The sequence below is a fragment of the Dermacentor andersoni genome, chromosome 3, assembly GCF_023375885.2.
Source record: "Dermacentor andersoni chromosome 3, qqDerAnde1_hic_scaffold, whole genome shotgun sequence".
NCBI classification, from domain to species: Eukaryota; Metazoa; Arthropoda; class Arachnida; order Ixodida; family Ixodidae; genus Dermacentor; species Dermacentor andersoni.
The window spans coordinates 148,733,243-148,757,031 of NC_092816.1; the positions used below are offsets into that span (position 1 = coordinate 148,733,243).

General features: G+C 47.6%; 1 protein-coding gene across 1 annotated transcript in view; it reads left to right on the forward strand.

Moving 5' to 3' along the window:
• Window positions 1-2,655: 2,655 nt before the first annotated feature.
• LOC140216562 (cysteine/serine-rich nuclear protein 1-like) overlaps window positions 2,656-23,789 on the forward strand; it is a 38,515-nt gene continuing 17,381 nt past the window's right edge. Inside the window, exons 1-3 of the mRNA XM_072286932.1 lie at window positions 2,656-2,670; window positions 3,774-3,818; window positions 10,512-10,739. Of these exons, the coding sequence (XP_072143033.1) occupies window positions 2,656-2,670; window positions 3,774-3,818; window positions 10,512-10,739 (288 nt within the window). The remainder of the gene's footprint in view (window positions 2,671-3,773; window positions 3,819-10,511; window positions 10,740-23,789) is intronic.

Genomic DNA, 23,789 nt, shown 5'->3' on the forward strand with positions numbered 1-23,789 from the left:
CAAGCTTGAAACTTATTGCAATAGGAGCTCTTTTCCCCAGTCTCGGTGCGGATACGCGAGTGTGTGTGCGAACCCTAATGAATTTACCAGAGGGTCAATGGCCTGGTGACGGGACTGACAGAGATGCACGTCCATCAGTGGTTTTGACTGTTTTATTTTTCTGTCTATCTAGTGTACCCTATGCTTTTATCTTTCTCACAAAAGGGAAGGAGCAGCGAGAAAACGGCCCATGACAATGATTCAAATATTCGTTTTAAGGGAATCAGCGTCACTAATTTCTGGCAAGCTTTCTTTTTTCACCCAGACATTCTTACGCGGTCCATAAGTTCCCCTTGTTTTTCCAGTAAGTGATTGCATCAGTTTCTGTCAGGGGAAATATAATTTCAGTGAGATATGAAATAACTATACGGTATTTCAAAAGCATGACCGGACGACGGCTGCGGTGAGGCAGCTTATAGTTACTGCTGATTCGCCATTTGCCGTGACACTGAGACCAAGAGTAAGCATTAGTTGCAAGCTTGATCGAGTGATCTGCTTTACATATTTGAGCTTTCATCAATTTGCAGATCTCGCTGCGGCTGCTCACTGGCTTTAATGCATGGGCTGAGGCTAGCAAGGATGATATCACAAGTTCATAGTCCATCGGCGGAAGGCACGTTCTGAATTTGTGTAATGGGAACATGCTCGTGTGCTTTTCTATAGGAGCAGGTTGAAGAAACTGCAGGGGGTTGAATATGATAGAAGTTCCGCATGCAATGCGGTAAACTTCGTAACATAGCCAAGCGTTTGGTTGAGATATCGAATATCACAGTTGCATTAACTATGTGTGGTCTTCGCAGGAATGGACTTCAGGCATACAGAGGAATACACTTGTATTCTTGGGCAATATACTGACCAGCCATGTCGACCGACCAGCGAATTCATGTCCAGTGAAACGTCCCTCTCGTACTGTGGAAACGCGACCCCACCTTTCTCTGCTGCAATGGTATGTAACCGCAAAATTACACAGGTACAGTACGACCGTTCTCAAAAAGCGTATGCAAGGTTTTCATTTACATTGGCACTTGGCAATGTCAGTCGAATTAAAAAAAATATATAAATTATATAGTTTTACGTGCCAGAACCACTTTCTGATTATGAGGCACGCCGTAGTGGGGAATCTGAAAATTTGGCCACCTGGTGTTCTTTAACGTGCACCTAAATCTAAGTACACGGGTGGTATTTCATTTCGCCTCCATCGAAATGCGGCCGCCATGGCCGGGATTGGATCCCGCGACATCGAAAAAAAAAATTATGGGGTTTTACGTGCCAAAACCACTTTCTGATTATGAGGCACGCCGTAGTAGGGGACTCCGGAAATTTGGACCACCTGAGGATCTTTAACGTGCACCTAAATCTAAGTACACGGGTGTTTTCGCATTTCGCCCCCATCAAAATGCGGCCGCCATGGCCGGGATTCGATCCCGCGACTTCGAGCTCAGCAGCCCAACACCATGGTCACTGAGCAACCACGGCGGGTATCGTCGGTCGAATAACGATTTCCTTAAGGTCCACTAAAAATTCGCAGTTTTGCCCAAAAGCGGAACATTGATTGCGACAGCAAATTATCACACATATACGCAGTACGGGTAGTACGTTTATCAGCGCTAAAACTGGTGTTAAGATTCGCTTATTAACCAAGCTAACGAATATGGTGTCACGTGCGCACATGCATATATGCACACACTTCACCCGATGACCACGGACACGCTCTCAGAACGATGGCGGGTTGAAGGGCGGCAGCAGCGGCGAGCGAATTCCCCTTCGTACTGCCTCTCGCTTCACCGCAAAGCAGGCTTGCGAGGGCACAGTGCAGATGAATCTATCGGCTATCTTGGGCCGCTTAGCCTTCGAGCGCAACGCGGATTGCCTCCAGAATTGGACGTGCGCAGCCATTCCCAGCCGCTCCCGGCTCAGGCGCGGCCAGATTTTAAGCGGAGACGCATCATGCCACGCTGTCCTTGACCCTCTGCGCCCCCCAACACTCCTGCCTGCGCAAAATGTACGCGCGCATCCTCGCCACTTCCCTTCCTTGCGAGCGCGAGAAGTCGCCACCGCACCTAGCCACAATCCTTCTCGGCTTCCCTCGCATCCTTTACCCCGCATCGACAGCATACGGCGCGTGGCCTAGAGGTTAGCGCACTAGAACTTCATTCTGAACATTACGGCGATCGTGCTGACAGCTGGAATTCGTGCACAGTGTTCATACAACTGTTATCGCGATAAACAAGAATACTATTAGACCTGATTGGTAGGTGGCCCTTTGGCAATACCAGCAAACCCGCATTACTAGGGTAAATAAGGGGCTTCGTAAGTAAAACCGAACGTAAGAAAATCGACCACCCTTTCTTAAAGAAGACGGGTGAACGCGAAGCTTTCCCCCAATGCAAACTGAATCAAAGTCTAAAGTCCAAAGACAATGACCACGCAACGAACCCATGAAATGCTGAGCGACCCAATGCTATGCACATGTGATTCGATTGATAAATTAGCATCGTATTTTCCAGATTCTAAGATGAACCCGTGTTCACGAGAACTTGCTTTCTCCGATAAGCAGGGCAGCTCAGTTAACTCGCAAATTTCATCAGCTATAGCGGGTGTCACAGCATATCCAAGATGGCTGTCGATCCGGTAATCACTTGCACGGAATCAACACCGCCTCTGTAGTTCTGGTGGCTGGTTGCCGCCGCTTGCCGACTATACAATCATATTGCATGCCATTGCACTTCCAGTTCAGGAAGCAGCTCACACTTGAGTGCATAATCTCATGCTTATAAGCCGCGAGAGGGTGACGAACTTGCTCCTCATAATCAGTATATCAGTAAATATCAATGACACATTGAGCCACCCACTTTTTACTTTTGATCGCCTTTGAGCCCGACTGGGATATAATTTATATTCCAAATGGCTCCCTTCTGCAACTTTCGCAAGCGAGCCAGTCGGGATCGACGAATTAGATATTAATCGGGTTTGATCGCGGTCGTAACTGCCCGTACGACACTGATGAGACGAGGCGCTTACAATTGAGACCGATCGGCGTAGATTTCTCGATCGCGAGTGGTTCGCCTCAGCAGCGACCGTAAAGAGGCGCAATTTTACAAAAGAAGAATACGAGCATTCTTGTTTCGCAGATACCCCGGTTACACGTGTGTGAAGGTGAGACTCTCTAAGGGGTGATCGAGTGAGGTAAACCCGGGGGTTTTGCATCCCAAAACAGGGTTTTCGATGCGCCGTTTCACAGCCTATTCCTTTTTTTTTTCGTCGCTTCTCCGAAGGAACCCTATGACGGCTTACGACGTCTTTAACGGTGGTGCTGTTTGAGCGTTGCGGTAGAGAGCACGTGCGATCGCTTTTGTACTTTGTTCCCATTTTTGAAACGCCAAAGTTCGACGGCGATGTTCAAAAAATCCTTCGTAATTCGCTTTCCGCACGCGCAAGAAGTCACGAAAGACAACGATGACGAAGCACAGCTCGCATAGCCATAACATGAGGCCATCATCATCATCATCATCATAATGTTTTCACTAGGCGTGTATTCGTTCTATCACCGGATGACTGCTTTCGGCGGTTGCTGTGTGGCGGCTCCACCGTACCTGAAAGCTGCGAATAGCGGCAGGAGTGGTGCCATGACTAGTAGACGCAACGCGCACTTCCAGTGTACTTTTTGCGCATGCGCTACACTGTTGCTGAGCTCGTCGCTTCTCGCCGTTATCAGGCACTGACCGGCGGGCCAGTCGGCGGCGGCGGCGGTGCTACTATGTAGTGTTCTACGCAGATGTGTAAGTTGGCTTTCCTGCATTGTTGTTTTCGGAGCTCACGGACGAATGAGCGAGACATAGAAAGCTTCGCATTAAAGACTACACTGGCATTGACAGAGCCTTGTAGTTCCCCCCCTAAGATGACTTGACGTCAAAATGTTTCATGGCGGTTGCTCATGTTTACCTGGTTGTTTATACTTCAGTAAGGACTGGGTTTCACTCCAAAGCAGCAAAAGACTGAACTTAGCAAGTTTCGAGGACTTCTAATCGTGCCACAACGGCATGAATACGAAAAAAATATATTTGAAAGTGAGCTAATGGCATCACTGCGACGTACCGGCACTGGGACTTCGGAGCGAAAGTAAAAAATAAAAGGAAGCATTGACCTTTTATTAGTTTCATTATCAACCATTGCCCTAAAGTTAACAAAAATACTTCTGAACTATAAATTATCAGTCAGCTCTTTTAGCGTTTCTCGTCAGTGTTCCTCTATTCGTTGACAGAAGTTTGTTACACATTTTAATAGGGTAACCATTGTGGGCTACTGGAACGCGCTATTATGGAGTTTACGATTTAGACCGCCCAAGAGGTGTAGCATACACAGAAAGCCTCAGCGCAACGCGCATGTTCAAAACTTCAACAGTGGTTTGGTTTATTGGTACTTTTATTTAGTACGCTCAGCGGACATGAATGATCTATAAACAGTAACCCCTTTTGCTAACGTGTATTGTTACTTCGAGTATATCTTCTGCTGTAGAGTGATTACGTTCACGCTTGACGTAATTGGTACGCGTAGTACAAACACCAACCATGCTTCAACAATCGCAGTACCAGCTACGGTAAAATACTACATAGCGAAACGTACTAGTTTATCTTTATCAGGTGACCATGGTTCACCGCCTTACAAATGTTATGGCACAGCGTAGGACGCGCCCGCATGTACCTGAAGTTTCTCGAATGTTTCCCGCTGTCCGTTATCGCCGAACCATGTGTAATCCGAGTTCCTGTATGCGCCACGCGAATGGTGTAGCACTTCCTTTCAGATACGCAGGCACCAGCGATTACTCGGAACCTTGGATGAACGATGCATAAAAGACGACGCGCTTAATCCGCTGATCAGATTTTCGAGGATCGCCTACTATGTTCGCCACAATCGTTCTTTGAATGTAGTCTGCTTTTGAGGGCACACGTTCGCCCGAGAAAACGCTAGTTTCGTCAATCACAGTTTTGGTGCCTTCTTCACCGTCACTACCACGTGATATCTGGTGGATGTGCTAATGCGTTCAAGTACCGAACGCCCGCGCAAAGCTGGGATCCAAGCACGAAACGCGAGGACTACACCAACGTCGTCAAGCACCAGTGAGCCACTCATAGACAGCAAGTACTGCTACCGGAATAGAAAACCAGAAGGATCAAGCACAAGTCAACAACCACAATGGCCGCTCAGCGTCCCCCATTCTTCTTGAACAACGTCGGGACCCACCAACCTTCCATGGATCATCGACTGAAGGTCAAGAAACCTGGCTGGAGATTTACCAAATAATCGCCACATTCAACAGCTGTAACTCCGACAAACTGTGGCATGTATACTCCGCCTTAGAAGCCGTCACCAGAACATGGTTTGAATACCGAAAATCGACCCTGACAACATGGGGCTGCTCCGTAATGGCTTCTTGCAGACATTTACCAGTGTCGTGTGGAAGGAAAAGGCCGAAGCTCTGCTAGAAGCCCGAGTGCAACCTCCCAACGAGAGCATCGCGATCTTCACGGAAGAGATGACTCGCCTGCTCAGACACGCCTACCGCGGCATGTCATACGAGAAAAAAATTCGCTTCTTGATGAGCAGAGTCAAGCAAGAGCTCTTCGCCAGATTGATGCACAACCCTCCCAGGGCAGTTGTTGAATTTGCTTCTTAGGCTACAAAGCAGTTCAACGGACGCAGGATCCCAATGAAGTACGCCGAAGTTCAACCAATGAGTACCGACGACCTCGCGAGACCAGCAGAGCGGTCGTGCGAGAGGAGCTTCGGGGGATGTTACCGTGATCGCAACCTCAAGTAGAATCAATTGCCGACGTCGTCCGAGAGGAGATTCAGAAGTCACTTGGAGTTCCCGAATCCGCGCGGCGTCAGCCGGAAGCGATGACCTACGCTACCGTCGCCCACCGCCAGGTTCTCCTGCATGCCGGTGCCAGGGCCCCATGAAACCGCGATTCCTTTTGAGACGCCGACACCGTCGCCACCTCCAAACTGCCCACCTGTGGGCCAGCGAAGTACACTGAGGAAGACAGAGATTTGGCGCACCCCCGTCCACCACCCGCTCTGCAACCATTGCGGAGAAGCCGCCCATGTGCACCGCCGCTGCCAATACTGCGACTTGGGACTGCGAGGGTTCGCCGTCAACGCGCCGCGTCCACAGCTGGGCAGCGCCCTCGTGACATCACCGAATACCTCACCGCGACTCAGTAGAGTTCTCGACGGCCATCCTGTTCACCGTCAGCAGGCACTCTGTCAGCTACCTGTCGCCGCAACGCCGACCACTGGCCCACCCCAGGGCCGGTCTGCGAGCGCTTATCTCGAAAGCTAAAAGCAGCAACCGATGGAGGTGCTGTTGCTGTTCGTCAAACTAACGAAGATCCTCCGCCGCCAACGACAACACTGCAAGATCTAGCTCGACGACGTATCGACGAGACGCCTCCATACCGACGAAGCCTGAAAGTGAAGAATACGCCGACCAAAGACGTACTGGTGTAGAACTTTCCCCAGTCCGTGCAAACAACCTTCTCTTTGTGCCTGCAGAACTCCGGTCAGAAGACCTGCAGGCCCTGCACGACGGTCAGACAGCCGGGCACCTCGGGTTTTGTGGTACACATGCAAGAATACAAGAGACTGGCCGCGCCTGATCGCCGTCGTCGCCCGTTACGTCAAGACTTGCCGTGACTGCCAATGACGTAACACACCGCCAACAAGGCCAGCGCAATTATTACAGCCGATGGAGCCACCTTGCCGACCGTATTAGCAGATCGGGATGAATTTGTTGGGACTCTTTCCGATGTCAACATCTGGAAACAAGTGGATCATCGTGGCGACAGACTACTTCACTCGCTTCGCTGAAACGAAAGCTCTGCCGAAAGAACCCTATTTCGGGCCCTATGAGATCATCCGATGTATTGGCACACAGGAATATGAGGTCGGGCAGGACGGCACTTAGCAGTCGCAGCAGCGCGGCGCACGGTCTGAAGTCCACGTGGTGCGTCTGATGCGCTTTTACGCACGCTGACGAATTTCGTTATTTCGTTTTCTTTGCTACAGGTGTTTCTGTTTATCACTTTCGTTTGTTTGCGGCATCGCGACAATGCCTTTTAGGAGGGGGTATCGACGCATGTGCTCGATTACATTCATCTGGTGACCACATTTCACCGCCTAACAAATGTCATCGCACAGCGCAGGACGCGCTTACATGTGCCGGAAGTTTCTCGAATGTATTATGATGGTTCTATCCACTGTCTCTTGTCACCGAACATTGTGTAATCTGATTTCATGTATGCGTAACGCGAATGGTGTAGAACTTTGGGGAAGACAGGCGGGCATCAGCGATTACTGTGGAACCTTCGATGCCATATGTATTAAAGTCGACGCACTTTAACTGCTGGTCACATTTTCGACGATCGCCGACTGTGTTCGCCGCTATTGTTGTTCTTTGAGTGTAGCCTGCTTTTGAGGGCACAGGTTCGCCCAATAAAATCGTAGTGTCCTCAAACACAGTTTTTCTGCCTTTTTCATCGTCATCGTAATAATTCACAATATCTAACCAAAATTTCAAGGGTGATGCGATATAAGTTTAGCGAGAAAACGCTTACTTTTCTAATCAATCATAACTAGAGCCTTTTTATGCTGAATCTTGAAGGGTGAACTGCCTGTGTTTTTTATTAGGAGTGTAAATATGCAGAAAGTTGATAATATAGGTTACCAAACTTGGCATTTCAGGCTCTCAAAGCGAGGATCGAATTTTAAGATACCTTGTGACGTGCAAATTTATTTATTGTGCAAGGTATTGCATTAAAAACAATGTCTGGCACACCAATTCACATGGCCTTATGATTTGCACTTTGGGATCTCTGCTGCGTTTTAAGGATGAAACCTCTGGTTGTCTTACAGCAGCAGTTCATGACGGTGCGTCTATGGGTCAGTAACAAGCGTTTTGTTCATTCTGCCGCCGATCCTGCGCTCGAAAGTATACTTGCGTCGCGCAGAGTGGCCGTGGCCTTAAAGTGACGCTAAATATGCAAATTATTTCACCTGTATTAGTAAATTACCCTCTGCAATAGCGAAACCGCCACTTCTACTATGAGAAGACGCTTGTTGTAGGCCAATAAAGGCGCAAAAAGAAAACGCGGTGGGGAGGGGCTGACGTCAGTTCCGACAGATCGCGACGTCGGTCTCGTTCATTCATGCATTTACATTAAAGCCGAAGAAAACTGAAATTTAATAACGCTTCAGCTCCCTTACGGGCGCGTTGTTTGTAATCATTGCTCACCAGGTGTATTTACATGTCGTGGATATCGACATTGGATTGCGTAAGCATTGTGGTCGACCCAAGAAATTTTGTGCAGTTTCGGCATTGTGGCAGAGTGGCATTGAAGAGCCACAGTTTACGAACATCGCCGTGTGAGAAGATGTACGTGCTATGACGTTGTTTAGGTGGGAGGCAATGACCGTGAACCTGGAATGAGCATTCTCGTGAAAAGGTAAAGTCCTTTTGAGATACGGCTGAATTGGTAATTCCAAAAAATTGTGAGGACACGCAGAACCAGAATAATTCTGATTTAGTGAGTGAATTCGATCGCAATGTTTCCCCTTTTTTAATTCCGCATACGAGTCTATTTGTCCAGACAGTCTATGTCCAGGCAGTGTGTATATTAATGTAGATTTTTCTGCAGAACTAACCCCTTCATTTGCGTTCATTTAGCGAACTGCAGCTAAGAGAATGAAATTTCTCGCATTTCAGCCCATTGCACCCATAACATTCCCAGTGGTTGCTTTGTGACGTCCTCCGCTGAAACCGGGAGGACATCGTTTGAGGTCCAGTGATTGATTTGCACAGGAGGAGCTGCGCATCGCAAGACTTTAAAATCGCCTTAATGAAGAAACAGCGTTACGTGCCGCTCAACAGATTTCAGAGAGCAAATATCACAGGTTTATTTCGCCTCTTGCTGCTTACAGCAGCTGGTGGACGTTCGTCGCCACCAACGACGGGGTGGTACATCTTTATGTACATGTATCTATTTAGAATATCCACATGTTATATAGAGAAAGGCAAATGTCGAATTTATGCAGTCATTAGGTAGGAGCCAATTTCTTTTGGCGACACTTCGCCTGGCATCAGGTGCCGGTGGACAACAAGAATACGCCACCTTTGACCATTGAGGGACCGCGACCTTGGTTGCCATGGGAGAGTGGTTGCATGTTTGGGCGACGTGTGCGCACAGACCTGCGGTATGATCCACAGCAAAGTACTTTTGCTTTCCGCTCGCATATTTGGATTGGTGATGTCCGAGCTGTTACTCCTTGTGTTCAACGACCCCTCCACATCGACCAGTGAAAACACAATAAAATTGAGAACGCGCAGGACAGGTTTCGCGCGCGCGCCTCCACGACCGCTATTCGTCGGTCAAGCCGACCCTCTACTTGAACAACGAGCTTCGCGGCGGTGGCCTCTGGGCATCGAGTCGCTCGAGCCGGGTACACTCAGGACGCTGACTTTTCTAGGCCCGTTCCGGACCCTATTGTGCACCAAGACAGATCGTTTGCAGCGGACCTTACAGGGGTCGATATCGCAGCTGGCCGGGCAAATTTGTCCTGCGCCTAACTAGGTGTCGTCCTATACTTGCGAATTCAAAAGCAGGCCGAGTAGCTTCGCAGTTTAGTTTTCAAGGGAAGTATGTATTGCCTCACTCGTGTGGGCGTGGGTGTTGCAGTACAAGAAACTCCAGTCACGCGAAAATAAAAATTGCTTGTCGGGCAACGGAACCAAACCACCGACCTCCGGGTTGCGAGGCCACACCGTTACTCGATTCAGCCAGTGTCGGTTCATAATACGTACCATATAAAGCGGAGTATTACGTGCGAAGTGGGCACAGCGCAAGGTGCGAGCCAATCACAAGCGTCCTCTTTCTTCGGAGGAGGGAAAGGGTGTGATCGCGCGTTCGCTCGCCTCGGCGCCCGCCGTTTCCCGCCAGCTCAGGCCCGGCAATCAGATGGGCAGGTCGCGTTTGGTTCGTTCTGCCGAAGAGCAGGCTGCGTTGAAGGAATGGCAGTGGGAGCGGGCCGCGCGTCGTACGTTCCGCCGAAGAACAGGCGGCGTTTGATGAACGCTGCCGTGAAGACGGTCGAGAAAGGGCTTGTCGTCGACGTGCCGACCTCGCCGCGAGGGAGCGCAAAGCCGAGGCGTTATGCTAACGAAGAGCTGCGCAGCCCGAGCGTCGGTTGCACCCCTCTTCACAGTAGTGGAAAGGCGGTCATTTATATTTTGGCTTGCGCGACAGATTTATCTGCGCTTGGCTATGTATGGCCTCATACCAACTTAGCAAGCTCTCACGTTTTAATCAAGCAAGTATAGGCACATTGACAGCTATTGTTTGTAGAATGTTGTGAATCAACCTGATGCAAACTCAGGCCAGTTAAGCGAATGTCACATTTTGTGTATTCGATTACAGAAAACCACTGGTTGGGATGAAGGAAGGAATGGATGGCAGCAGTTGGAGCCCCTGCAATGGCGTCGTCGCCGTCAGCTGCTTCACGCCAGTGGCGTGCGAAACCTAGATTCGTCTGAGAGCGAAGCTTGCCGAGCCATCAGGAAGTCGCGGGGACGTTGCGGCTGCCACTGTTCTGAGCGGTGCGCACCAAAGAGCTGTTCCTGCTCCCTGGACGGCATACCATGCCAGGTGAATCATCGCTTTTTTACTGCTGGTTATAGATAAGCTCAAGAGCTTTCTGCGCAGCATCTCACCATTTTAGCCATTTTGCGGCGAAGTATTTCGCGGCAGTTTCTTATAGTTTCGCAGCCGTTCTTGTGCGGCAGTGAAGGCCGGCCTACGACGGCGCAGACGCTATCACATTTATTTATTTATTTATTTATTTATATACGAAACCTCAAAGGCCGTAGTGAAGGCATTCATGAAGGATGGGCTATTTACAGATGTGTTAAATCATCTACAATTTTTTTATCGTTTCCTTGAAGTCGTTGCTGCTGGAGTGGAGCACAAAGTCAGCGGGAAGGTCATTCCAACCTTGTGATGGTTTGATAAAAAATGAAGAAAGGTGCGCAGTGGTTCCAGCACACGGTGGGTATGCAGCTTTGTCGTGATTGGTACGATCTGAATGATGATGGGCTGGCTTGAGGGTGATGCGTGATAACACTTTAATAGGCACAGACGTCCTATTCTGCCGCATGATGAAAGGCTTCCAAGGTTTGCACGAGATTTTAGTTCGTTGACATTGCAATGATATATGTACTCCGAGAAAATGAATCGGGCGGCAAGGTTCTGTACAGCTTCTTGCATTTTATTGTGGTTACTGTGGTGTAGGTCCCAGAAAGCACATGCCTATTCAAGTTTAGGTCTTATTAATGTCTTATAGCGGGGACTGAAGGAAGGAGGTGGTGGATAAAGCTTACGACGTAGACAACCAAGAACGCAGTTACCTTCATTAGTAACCTGAATTATGTGAAGCAACCACGTTAAATCTGACAACAAAAGAGCACCTAGGTACTTGCACTTGCAAATGAAACTGAGGAGTTATAAATCAGCCACTTGTTGCAACAGGTTTCGATTCGATGAAGATCAGGCTGAAGTGAGTGAATGCCAGACAGGTTAATTTGACAATATCGGACGCAATCATCTCCAAAGAGTCTGATCTTACAAGAAATGTTACTCGGTAAATCTTTGATATATACTATGAATAACATTAAGCCCTGTACCGTGCACACCTGAGGCACAGCTGAGATGACAGGACGGTAAGCAGAAGGCTGATTATTGGCGTGGACGCATTGGTGGTGGTTGATTAGGAAGTCACAAATCCATTAAAAACAACAGAATCAAGTTTAAGCCATGAAAACTTTAGGAACAGGCGTTTACGAGGAAGTTTGTCAAATGCTTTCTCGAAATAAAATAAAAGAGCTTCGACCAGTATGTTTACGTCAATACTAGAGCTAATGTCAAAACGTGTTGTTGAATTAGAATCATAAATAGAATTGGCACGATCTTCACAGTCTCGGTTAACGCCTAATTTAGGAAAAAAATGAAAGACAAAGTCAACGATCAGGAAAATTCGTCTAGACGGTCGAATGTTCCTTTTTTTGCGTTCCTGATACAGACGAAGAGACTTGGGCGGCTTCGGAGCAGCTCGTGCGTGATTGTTGCTCTAATAAACTTGGCGTCGTGGTAACCTCGATCGTGAGAGCTCCTCGTTTTGGTCGCTTTTCGATGAGTAAGACGAGGCCAATCATAGCTAGCTTCTATAATGATGAAGAATTTGAATTTATGATAGGAAATGGCTCCAGGCTCAGGAACACAGGTTTCAGCATCGCTTGTGCTTATTCCAAGGCCGTTCGATTGAAGCACCTTCACCTGTGGAAGTACGCGAAATTCGTAAGGAAAGACGGAGACCGCATTCGCCTCGTCTTTAATAAGCTTCACATTAATAATGATACCTATGTGTGGGACAGTGAGGCTGGACGCGTAATCTGTGTATCTCAGCGATTCACAGACGAATGACGTACTCCTGTTTTTATCTCAGATGGGACCCCAGCTTCACATCCTTCTGAAATCTCGATGTATAATACCGATAAAACAATATTTTTTCTTTACTCTAACATTAAATTACAGGGTTTTGCGTGGCAAAACCAATTTCTGATTATGAGGCACGCCGAACAGGGGGACTCCGGAAATTTTGACCACCTGGGGTTCTCTAACGTGCACCTAAATCTAAGTACACGGGTGTTTTCGCATTTCGCCCACATCGAAATGCGGCAGCCGTGGCCGGGATTCGATCCCGCGACCTCGTGCTCAGCAGCCCAATACCATAGCCACTGAGCAACCACGGCGGGTACTTTACACTAACATCAGAAGTGTCGTGCCAAAGAGAGTCAAAATAGCTTCAATAATCGATTCATTAATCTTCATAGTTCACTAATCCGCATCATTATTAACACGAACTGAAATATGGCTCACTGATGTTATACCAGTGAACGCAATTTTTGTCAGCAAAACAAGTTTTAATACTTTTTGATGTGATAGATCAAACCGCAGAGGAGGTAGTGTAATCTTGGCAATAAAAGATGATTTGCTGATTGCGCCCGTAATGATTAGTTTATTCCTCGAATGTGTATGGGTTTCGTTAAGGTGCTCTTTTATTGATATTATTAATGCTGCTATCTACCTTGATCCTAATATAAATGATTGCTTTTTCTTCCGAGTGTCAAGAGTTCTGTGTGCAATATGTACAGATTTCCCAAATTACTCATATTCGGAGATTTCACTTTCGCTAGTTTAAAATGCTTCACACCATCCGTCACAGCGAGTGAGAGCTAAGCTCATATTGGCGGCGAGGAGTTACGGAGTCGCCATCTATCGGAAGCGCCTCGCTGGCGTAGTATGAGGGATCACGTGGCGCGCTCCTCGTAGGTTTTGCGGTCAGCGCTCACTGAAAACACCACGCGCGAGCTCTCCCGGATATTTCTGTAAGTACTTTCGAAACGAGAAAAGTTTTTTACTGTCCAAATAATAATGTTGGGCAAACTGAAAGCACAGAATCGTTTACAGACGCTATGTCTCTTTACCGAATATGTACAGTGAACGCCACTGCGCCCGGTCGCCGCGATGGAGTCTCCGAACCGGCTTCTTGCGTGAAAGGTAGGCAAACGCTGAGAGCAAACTATGGGAAATATGTTCTTATAGTGTTTTTATAACTAAATGGAGCGTAATAGAATGAAGCCTCAATGCAGCGATCGCACAGATTCGCAGCGACCGACTGCGCGTCTGCATGCTTGTCCGCGTACTGTTTCGCTTTCACCGCGTGCGCGTTTTCGCGCCGTGCCATGAACTTTAGGCGGCAGAATATGAGCATTTGACAGCATACAAGCAACCATTGTTGCGTGGGCGCTATCAGAGCTATTCAAAAATAATTTCATTGTAGAGGCTTCGACGCCTACGGGGACTGTGATGTGCCGTCGCGACGATTCATGTTTTTTTTTCTTCTAAATTCTTGGACGTTTCAATATTATTTCTCGAGTTGCGCCGCACTGTATGTTTATCGGTGTTCTCAGCGTGCGATTTCCCGCTGCTTCTTTTTTTGTAACCAGTGCATTAATCCATAACACAAACATGACCATATCCCATTCTCTTTTTAATGTGCTTCTTACCGCTCCCTTTCCACTCCAGTGAACTTGCCAGTATCTATAGCATCGACAAGTTCATAGACCAAACCGTCATGACATTAGTCGGGCAGCGGACTCGGGCGAGCGTCTCAGTGCGCGTTTTCCGAACATCGCAGACCCGGCGCCGTAGCAGAAATCTTCCTCGCGTCTGTGCTTGCTGCATACCCGAGTAGTAGCCGACGACTGTTTGCGGTTTTATGTTTCGCGAGCCAAGCTTCAAGCAGCTTCTTGTCCTGCGGCTACGTGTGAATAAGGCTGACACCGGGCTCCGTTGCGTAAGTCCGGCACTGCGGCACCGAGCAGTAGCCTACCCTGTTGCGCGCCTTCAAAGGCAGCCACTACCTATTGAAGTGCTTTCAAGCGTTGTAAAGGAGACACTCGAAGTGGGAAAATCTCGCCACTAAATGAGGACCGCAGCGTACGAGGGAATTTAAACTCTCGTTTTCAGCTCACTTCGGCGCTCCCGAAGCAGCCGACGCGGCCGCTATGTCCACGTGATCCCTCATAGAACGTCACGCCGACGGTGGCGCCAGCTTTTCCAGTGGTGGAGCTCGAGGCCAATATTTCTAGAACCGTGTCTTGATTTCTTACTATCGCAACTTATTACTGATCCCACGGGTCACACATCGAGCACCGCCAACATAATGAACCGAATATTAACAAATAATCCTGACATTTGTACAGACACAATTCACTTAGACGGCATTTCGGATCATGACGTAATAACAGGACGCATTGTAAGTTCCTTTAACGAAATTTACTATTAAACAAATCAGATGTTATGGCAGAGCCAACTATGATAAAAAAAACTGAATTAGATTGTTTCTCCGCTGAATTCTGGAATCAGTTTTACATGCGAACCGTTGAGCAGAATTTAGATTTTTTAAAGATACACTGTTATTAACCATATCAATTAATTTGTACCTCTCATGTCCATCAAATGTAGTAGCAGCGTACCGTGGTTTAATCGGATGTTGCGGTCTATGAACAGTAAGAAAAAAATAGAAAAAGCGATTTTGCGGGCAGGTAGTAAAAAATTTACGTTTGACGGCGTGGGAAAAGTATAAGAAATGTGATAAGAAGTACCAGTCACTCCTAAAATCCACTTGACGTCTGTTTTTCAATCATGATTTGGTATCTTTGTTGACCAACAACACTCGCAAATTCTGGCGCACTATAAACCGTAGTTTTCATCCCGACATTTTGTTTACTGACCCTAACGGCGTCGTAACTGATGAATCTGAATGTGCTGAGATTTTGAACAAAACCTCCTCATTAGTTTTTACCAACGAAGATATATTAGCTTATCTCCCGAACCAAATATATTTAATGACATTCGCATGCCTAAATTAGTTATTAATGAAGCTGGCATCCTAGCTTTGCTGAACAACCTTTAAATTACTAGTGCACATCTCCTTGACTTTAACGATAAGATACTTAAGAGTGGATCGCAAAGCATTTCTTCTGTCTTATCCTGTCTGTTTTCACTTTCATCAATCACAATATCAATCGAGCTAATTCCCAAGGCCTAGCGGATAGCCAAGGTAATACTCATATGCTCATATTGTTACCGTACCAACTCGCCCAATTTTTTATCATATTGCTCATATTCAAGTCCGGTAAGCTTTCTTCTCCATCTCACTACCCAGAACCATTTGCAAACGTCTTGGGCATGTCATTCATAGCAAAGTAATTAGCTACCTCGAAGATCATATCATTATTTTCAAATAGCATGGCTTTTGCAAGGCTTTTTCATGTGACACTCAGCTCGCTGGCTTTGTTAATGACTTACATTTATCACTCGACGCGGGCTATCAGGTGGACGGTGTATTTCTGGATTTTTCAAACTTTTTTGATCGTGTCCCCCACCACTGACTTCTACTGAAATTGGCATAGCTTAACATCCACCCTAATGTACCCGCCTTGATTAAAGACGTAGAGGTAGAACACCCGCCTCGCGTGCAAGAGGTCCGTGGTTCGAATCACGGTGCCGAGCAATTTTCCACCAAATCAAAAAAAAATCCGCGAGCTGATAAAATTGCATAAACAGGCCTGGAGTGTGGCCTGATCCCGGTGACCCGAACCGGCAGGATTGGCCACCGTGGTGCAGTACTTGGCCACAACCTCCTATATGAACACAACAATCAAACCCCGGCCCTCAGTCCCCAGCAGCTGCGAAGCAACTGACCACGGCGGCGGTCAGGCCTGCGACGCTGCAGAGGGTGCTAAGAATCCCTGGCTCCGGACAGGCCGCCATTGGAATATGAACCTGGCAACGTTTAACGCTAGAACGTTATCTAGTGAGGCGAGTCTAGCAGTGCTATTGGAAGGATTAGAGGACAGTAAATGGGATATAATAGGGCTCAGTGAAGTTAGGAGGCCAAAAGAAGCATATACAGTGCTCAGAAGCGGGCACGTCCTGTGCTACCGGGGCTTAGCGGAGAGGCGAGAACTAGGAGTCGGATTCCTGATTAATAAGAATATAGCTGGTAACATACAGGAATTCTATAGCATTAACGAGAGGGTGGCATGTCTTGTTCTGAAACTTAATAAGAGGTACAACATGAAGGTTGTACAGGTCTACGCTCCTACATCCAGTCATGATGACCAGGAAGTCGATAGCTTCTATGAAGACGTGGAATCGGCGATGGGTAGAGTGAAAACAAAATACACTATACTGATGGGCGATTTCAATGCCAAAGTAGGCAAGAAGCAGGCTGGAGACAAGGCAGTGGGGGAATACGGCATAGGCACTAGGAATAGCAGGGGAGAGTTATTAGTAGAGTTTGCGGAACAGAATAATATGCGGATAATGAATACCTTCTTCCGCAAGCGGGATAGCCGAAAATGGACGTGGAGGAGCCCGAACGGCGAGACTAGAAATGAAATAGACTTCATACTCTGCGCTAACCCTGGCAGCATACAAGATGTGGACGTGCTCGGTAAGGTGCGCTGCAGTGACCACAGGATGGTTAGAACTCGAATTAGCCTAGACTTGAGGAGGGAACGGAAGAAACTGGTACATAAGAAGCGGATCAATGAGTTAGCGGTAAGAGGGAAAATAGAGGAATTCCAGATCAAGCTACAGAACAGGTATTCGGCTTTAACTCCGGAAGAGGGCCTTAGTGTTGAAGCAATGAACGACAATCTTGTGGGCATCATTAAGGAGTGTGCAATAGAAGTCGGCGGTAACTCTGTTAGACAGGATACCAGTAAGCTGTCGCAGGAGACGAAAGATCTGATCAAGAAACGCCAATGTATGAAAGTCTCTAACCCTAGAGCCAGAATAGAACTGGCAGAACTTTCGAAGTTAATCAACAAGCGTAAGACAGCTGACATAAGGAAGTATAATATGGATTGAATTGAACAAGCTCTCAGGAACGGAGGAAGCCTAAAAGCAGAGAAGAAGAAACTAGGAATTGGCAAGAATCAGATGTATGCGTTAAGAGACAAAGCCGGCAATATCATTACTAATATGGATGAGATAGTTCAGGTGGCTGAGGAGTTCTATAGAGATTTATACAGTACGAGTGGAACCCACGATGATAATGGAAGAGAGAATAGTCTAGAGGAATTCGAAATCCCACAAGTAACGCCGGAAGAAGTAAGGAAAGCCTTGGGAGCTATGCAAAGGGGGAAGGCAGCTGGGGAGGATCAGGTAACAGCAGACTTGTTGAAGGACGGTGGGCAGATTGTTCTAGAAAAACTGGCCACCCTGTATACACAATGCCTCATGAGCTCGAGCGTACCGGAATCTTGGAAGAACGCTAACATAATCCTAATCCATAAGAAAGGGGACGCCAAAGACTTGAAAAATTATAGACCAATCAGCTTACTGTCCGTTGCCTACAAAGTATTTACTAAGGTAATTGCAAATAGAATCAGGAACACTTTAGACTTTCGTCAACCAAAGGACCAGGCAGGATTCCGTAAAGGCTACTCAACAATAGATCATATTCACACTATCAATCAGGTGATAGAGAAATGTGCGGAATATAACCAACCATTATATGTAGCTTTCATTGATGATGAGAAAGCGTTTGATTCAGTCGAAACCTCAGCAGTCATAGAGGCATTGCGGAATCAGGGTGTAGACGAGCCGTACGTAAAAATACTGAAAGATATCTATAGCGGCTCCACAGCCACTGTAGTCCTCCATAAAGAAAGCAACAAAATCCCTATAAAGAAAGGCGTCAGGCAGGGAGATACGATCTCTCCAATGCTATTCACAGCATGTTTACAGGAGGTATTCAGAGACCTGGATTGGGAAGAATTGGGGATAAGAGTAAATGGAGAATACCTTAGTAACTTGCGCTTCGCTGATGATATTGCCTTGCTTAGTAACTCAGGGGACCAACTGCAATGCATGCTCACTGACCTGGAGAGGCAGAGCAAAAGGGTGGGACTAAAAATTAATCTGCAGAAAACTAAAGTAATGTTTAACAGTCTCGGAAGGGAACAGCAGTTTACGATAGGTAGCGAGGCACTGGAAGTGGTAAGGGAATACATCTATTTAGGACAGGTAGTGACTGCTGATCCGGATCATGAGAGTGAAATAATCAGAAGAATAAGAATGGGCTGGGGTGCCTTTGGCAGGCATTCTGAGATCATGAACAGCAGATTGCCATTATCCCTCAAGAGAAAAGTTTATAACAGCTGTGTCTTACCACTACTCACGTACGGGGCAGAAACCTGGAGGCTTACAAAAAGGGTTCTACTTAAATTGAGGACGACGCAACGGGCTATGGAAAGAAGAATGATAGGTATAACATTAAGGGATAAGAAAAGAGCAGATTGGGTGAGGGAACAAACGCGCGTTAATGACATCTTAGTTGAAATCAAGAAAAAGAAATGGGCATGGGCAGGACATGTAATGAGGAGGGAAGATAACCGATGGTCATTAAGGGTTACGGACTGGATTCCGAGGGAAGGGAAGCGTAGCAGGGGGCGACAGAAGGTTAGGTGGGCAGATGAGATTAGAAAGTTGGGAGGGTAAACATGGCCACAATTAGCACATGACCGGGGCAGTTGGAGAAGAATGGGAGAGGCCTTTGCCCTGCCGTGGGCGTAACCAGGCTGATGATGATGATGATGATGATGATGATGATGATTGTCAAGAACTCACTTCACCTCTGTTAAAAATTGAAACTCATCTTCTTTTCATGTGACATGTGGTGTACCTCAAGGAAGCGTGCTCGGTGCTCCACTGTTTCTAATCTATCTTAATGGTTTACCTGCCTCTGTAGGGTCAACAGTTCGACTCTCTGGTGATGATTGCGTAATTTACCGTAACGTTACCACTGACACTGACCGCGAATCCCTACGAACTGACCTCAATGCAGTAAGCACATGGCGCTCAACCTGGTTAATGACTCTTAAAGGGCCCCTGAAACGGTTCGAACAAATTTGCTGGACGCGTAGCGTACACCTGCAGTTAATCATTCGCACCCCAATTTGTGTGAAGCGTGTCATATTAAGAGAGCTACGGACGATTACAAGTTGCCCTCCTGCATAACCATAAATTTTATTCTCAAGTCGTTCGCCGAGTGATGGAGTCTAAGCTCCGCCTTCACTGGCTCTGCGCCATGGATACGTCGTGTCGTCTACTTCCGTTTCTCTAGAAGCGAGCGTTCGAAGCTTCTCCAACGCCTCCAGCAGTTGCTTGGCACTCGACCCGACTTCTATGGGGACTTGCGGGATGCTGTTCTTGCTCACTAGGCCACTTCAAGCACTCAGTCACAGCAACTCTCGCCATTTTAACCACCGCGTGTTGTCGACGCACATCGCCTGCGTCCGCCCGTTTGGATCGTCAGCATGCGCCGACCCAAGCATCAAAACTCTACTCGGTACGTGAGCCAGCTTCCCATTTTTAAGGCAGCCGCGCGACGACTCTTTCCTGGGAATTCGTTGGGCCAAACGCAGGCGCTTTCGGCTACCCTACGGCCCGCCGCTCTCTTTCCTTGGAAGTTCCCGCCAGCTATCCGCTTTCCGTTTGAGGGCACCTCAATCATCACCGATTCAGAAGCTCTCTTACCGGCATCACTAGGCGCCAGTTTCACTCTAGAAGACATGGCGACGCCACACGCACAACCTTGGCGATGCCTCCAGCGACCACCGCAACACTGATGCTATCGGCATAGCAGCAGGTGAGCCTTCCGATGTTCTGTGCTCGCACCTTCCGCGGATGCATGGCCTACAGAAGTTCTGCAGGAGCAGCTCTACTATATGCTTTCTTCTGTTTGGGAATCATTTCTACGACAACAAGGTGGGTGACGAACACTTGTGCTATCTGCATACAAGTCGCGAGCTGCCATAGGGTCTTCTTGCGGAGCTCCGACTTCTACCAGGCCCGGGTATCTACGAGAACCTGTGGCAGATTGTGAGCTCGTACTAAGGCATCAGTGTTGCTGCGCCTCGCTCACAACGTACGCTGCCCGTGCTACCTGGCACATCTCTCTCGGACTGCCTAATCCCGACAGTAGCAATGACGACAGCATCTGCTTTCCATACCCCCCTTACAAAAGCCTTGGCAAATGATGCACCAAACGAGCAGCCGCCAGACTGACTGCCATCTCCAGACCGAGGTCTTCCTGGTCATCACAGTAAGTCTCCCTGCGCAACTGTACCCGTACCTGTAATGGTGACGCAACAAGGCACAGTGCCATGGCAGTTCATCGCCACTGCCATCATTACGCGCCGCTAGACGACACCATCTTCGGCCTTGTTCCCTTCAATGGTCTGAACTCTCGGAGTGCGCAAAGAACCGGCCAATACGCCTCAACTATGCTTGCCGAGTTTAACCGCACTGGGTGTCCAGACGTCGACAACGCATGACGACGTCCTCAACGCGCACTCTCAGCCACGACCTTCGCGGAAACACGCAATTTACCTGGACTTCTTAAAGGATGCTAGAAATTGCACTCATGTACATAGGCTTGCAGTCTCTATTCTTTCTATACGCACGCCTTTTGCACAAATATTTCTGTCGCGCTTCACACTAGGAAGGGGGCTCTACAGCGGTGCGCCTATCGCCTTCAGAGCCGGTGAAGAAGACGGCTCGCGTGCATGTAGCCCGAGAATAGAACAGGGTAACGCGATCGACCTAAGCGGCCGCGGCACCACGGTTGCGCGGCGCAAATAAGTCGTGGCTACGGCGGCTACCTCTTCGCGCTGCTGCCTACAGGGGCACCTGGGACCTATGTTGGCATAAACGGAAGCATGACAAGAGAAAGTTATTTGCAGAAAGACAGAGTTCAGCCTGGCGGAAGCATCGACAGATCATCATCATCATCATTATCAGCCTGGTTACGCCCACTGCAGGGCAAAGGCCTCTCCCATACTGCTCCAACTACCCCGGTCATGTACTAATTGCGGCCATGCCGTCCCTGCAAACTTCTTTATCTCATCCGCCCACCTAACTTTCAGCCGCCCCTTGCTACGCTTCCCTTCCCTTGGGATCCAGTCCGTAACCCTTAATGACCATCGGTTATCTTCCCTCCTCATTACATGTCCTGCCCATGCCCATTTCTTTTTCTTGATTTCAACTAAGATGTCATTTACTCACGTTTGTTCCCTCACCCAATAATCTCTTTTCTTATCCCTTAACGTTACACCTATCATTCTTCTTTCCATAGCTCGTTGCGTCGTCCTCAATTTGAGTAGAACCCTTTTCGTAAGCCTCCAGCTTTCTGCCCCGTAGGTGAGTACTGGTAAGACACAGCTATTATACACTTTTCTCTTGAGGGATAATGGCAACCTGCTGTTCATGATCTGAGAATGCCTACCAAACGCACCCCAGGCCATTCTTATTCTTCTGATTATTTCCGTCTCATGATCCGGATCCGCCGTCACTACCTGCCCTAAGTAGATGTATTCCCTTACGACTTCCAGTGCCTCGCTTCCTATTGTAAATTGCTGTTCTCTTCCGAGACTGTTAAACATTACTTTAGTTTTCTGCAGATTAATTTTTAGACCCACTCTTCTGCTTTGCCTCTCCAGGTCAGTGAGCATGCATTGCAATTGGTCCCCTGAGTTACTAAGCAAGGCAATATCATCAGCGAATCGCAAGTTACTAAGGTACTCTCCATTAATTTTTATCCCCAGTTCTTCCCAATCCAGGTCTCTGAATACCTCCTGTAAACACGCTGTGAATAGCATTGCAGAGATCGTATCTCCCTACCTGACGGCTTTCTTTGTTGGGATTTTGTTGCTTTCTTTATGGAGGACTACGGTGGCTGTGGAGCCGCTATGGATATCTTTCAGTATTTTTACATACGGCTCGTCTACACCCTGATTCCGTAATGCCTCCATGACTGCTGAGGTTTCGACAGAATCAAACGCTTTCTCGTAATCAATGAAAGCTATATATAAGGGTTGGTTATATTCCGCACATTTCTCTATCACCTGATTGATAGTGTGAATATGATCTATTGTTGAGTAGCCTTTACGGAATCCTGCCTGGTCCTTTGCTTGACAGAAGTCTAAGGTGTTCCTGATTCTATTTGCGATTACCTTAGTAAATATTTCAAGTCTTTGGCGTCCCCTTTCTTATGGATTAGGATTATGTTTGCGTTCTTCCAAGATTCCGGTACGCTCGAGGTCATGAGGCATTGCGTATACAGGGTGGCCAGTTTCTCTAGAACAATCTGACCACCATCCTTCAACAAATCTGCTGTTACCTGATCCTCCCCAGCTGCCTTCCCCCTTTGCATATCTCCCAATGCTTTCTTTACTTCTTACGGCGTTACCTTTAGGACTTCGAATTCCTCTAGACTATTTTCTCTTCCATTATCGTCGTGGGTGCCACTGGTACTGTATAAATCTCTATAGAACTCCTCAGCCGCTTGAAATATCTCATCCATATTAGTAATGATATTGCCGGCTTTGTCTCTTAACGCATACACTGATTCTTGCCAATTCCTAGTTTCTTCTTCACTACTTTTAGGCTTCCGCCGTTCCTGAGAGCATGTTCAATTCTATCCATATTATACTTCCTTATGTCAGCTGTCTCACGCTTGTTGATTAACTTCGAAAGTTCTGCCAGATCTATTCTAGCTGTAGGGTTAGAGGCTTTCATACATTGGCGTTTCTTGATCAGATCTTTCGTCTCCTGCGATAGTTTACTGGTATCCTGCCTAGCGGAGTTACCACCGACTTCCATTGCACACTCCTTAATGATGCCCATAAGATTGTCGTTCATTGCTTCAACACTAAGGTCCTCTTCCTGAGTTAAAGCCGAATACCTGTTCTGTAGCTTGATCTGGAATTCCTTTATTTTCCCTCTTACCGCTAACTCATTGATCGGCTTCTTATGTACCAGTTTCTTCCGTTCCCTCCTCAGGTCTAGGCTAATTCGAGTTCTTACCATCCTGTGGTCACTGCAGCGCACCTTGCCGAGCACATCCACATCTTGTATGATACCAGGGCTAGCGCAGACTATGAGGTCTATTTCATTTCTATTCTCGCCGTTCGGGCTCCTCCACGTCCACTTTCGGCTATCCCGCTTGCGGAAGAAAGTATTCATTACCCTCATATTATTCTGTTCCGCAAACTGTAGTAG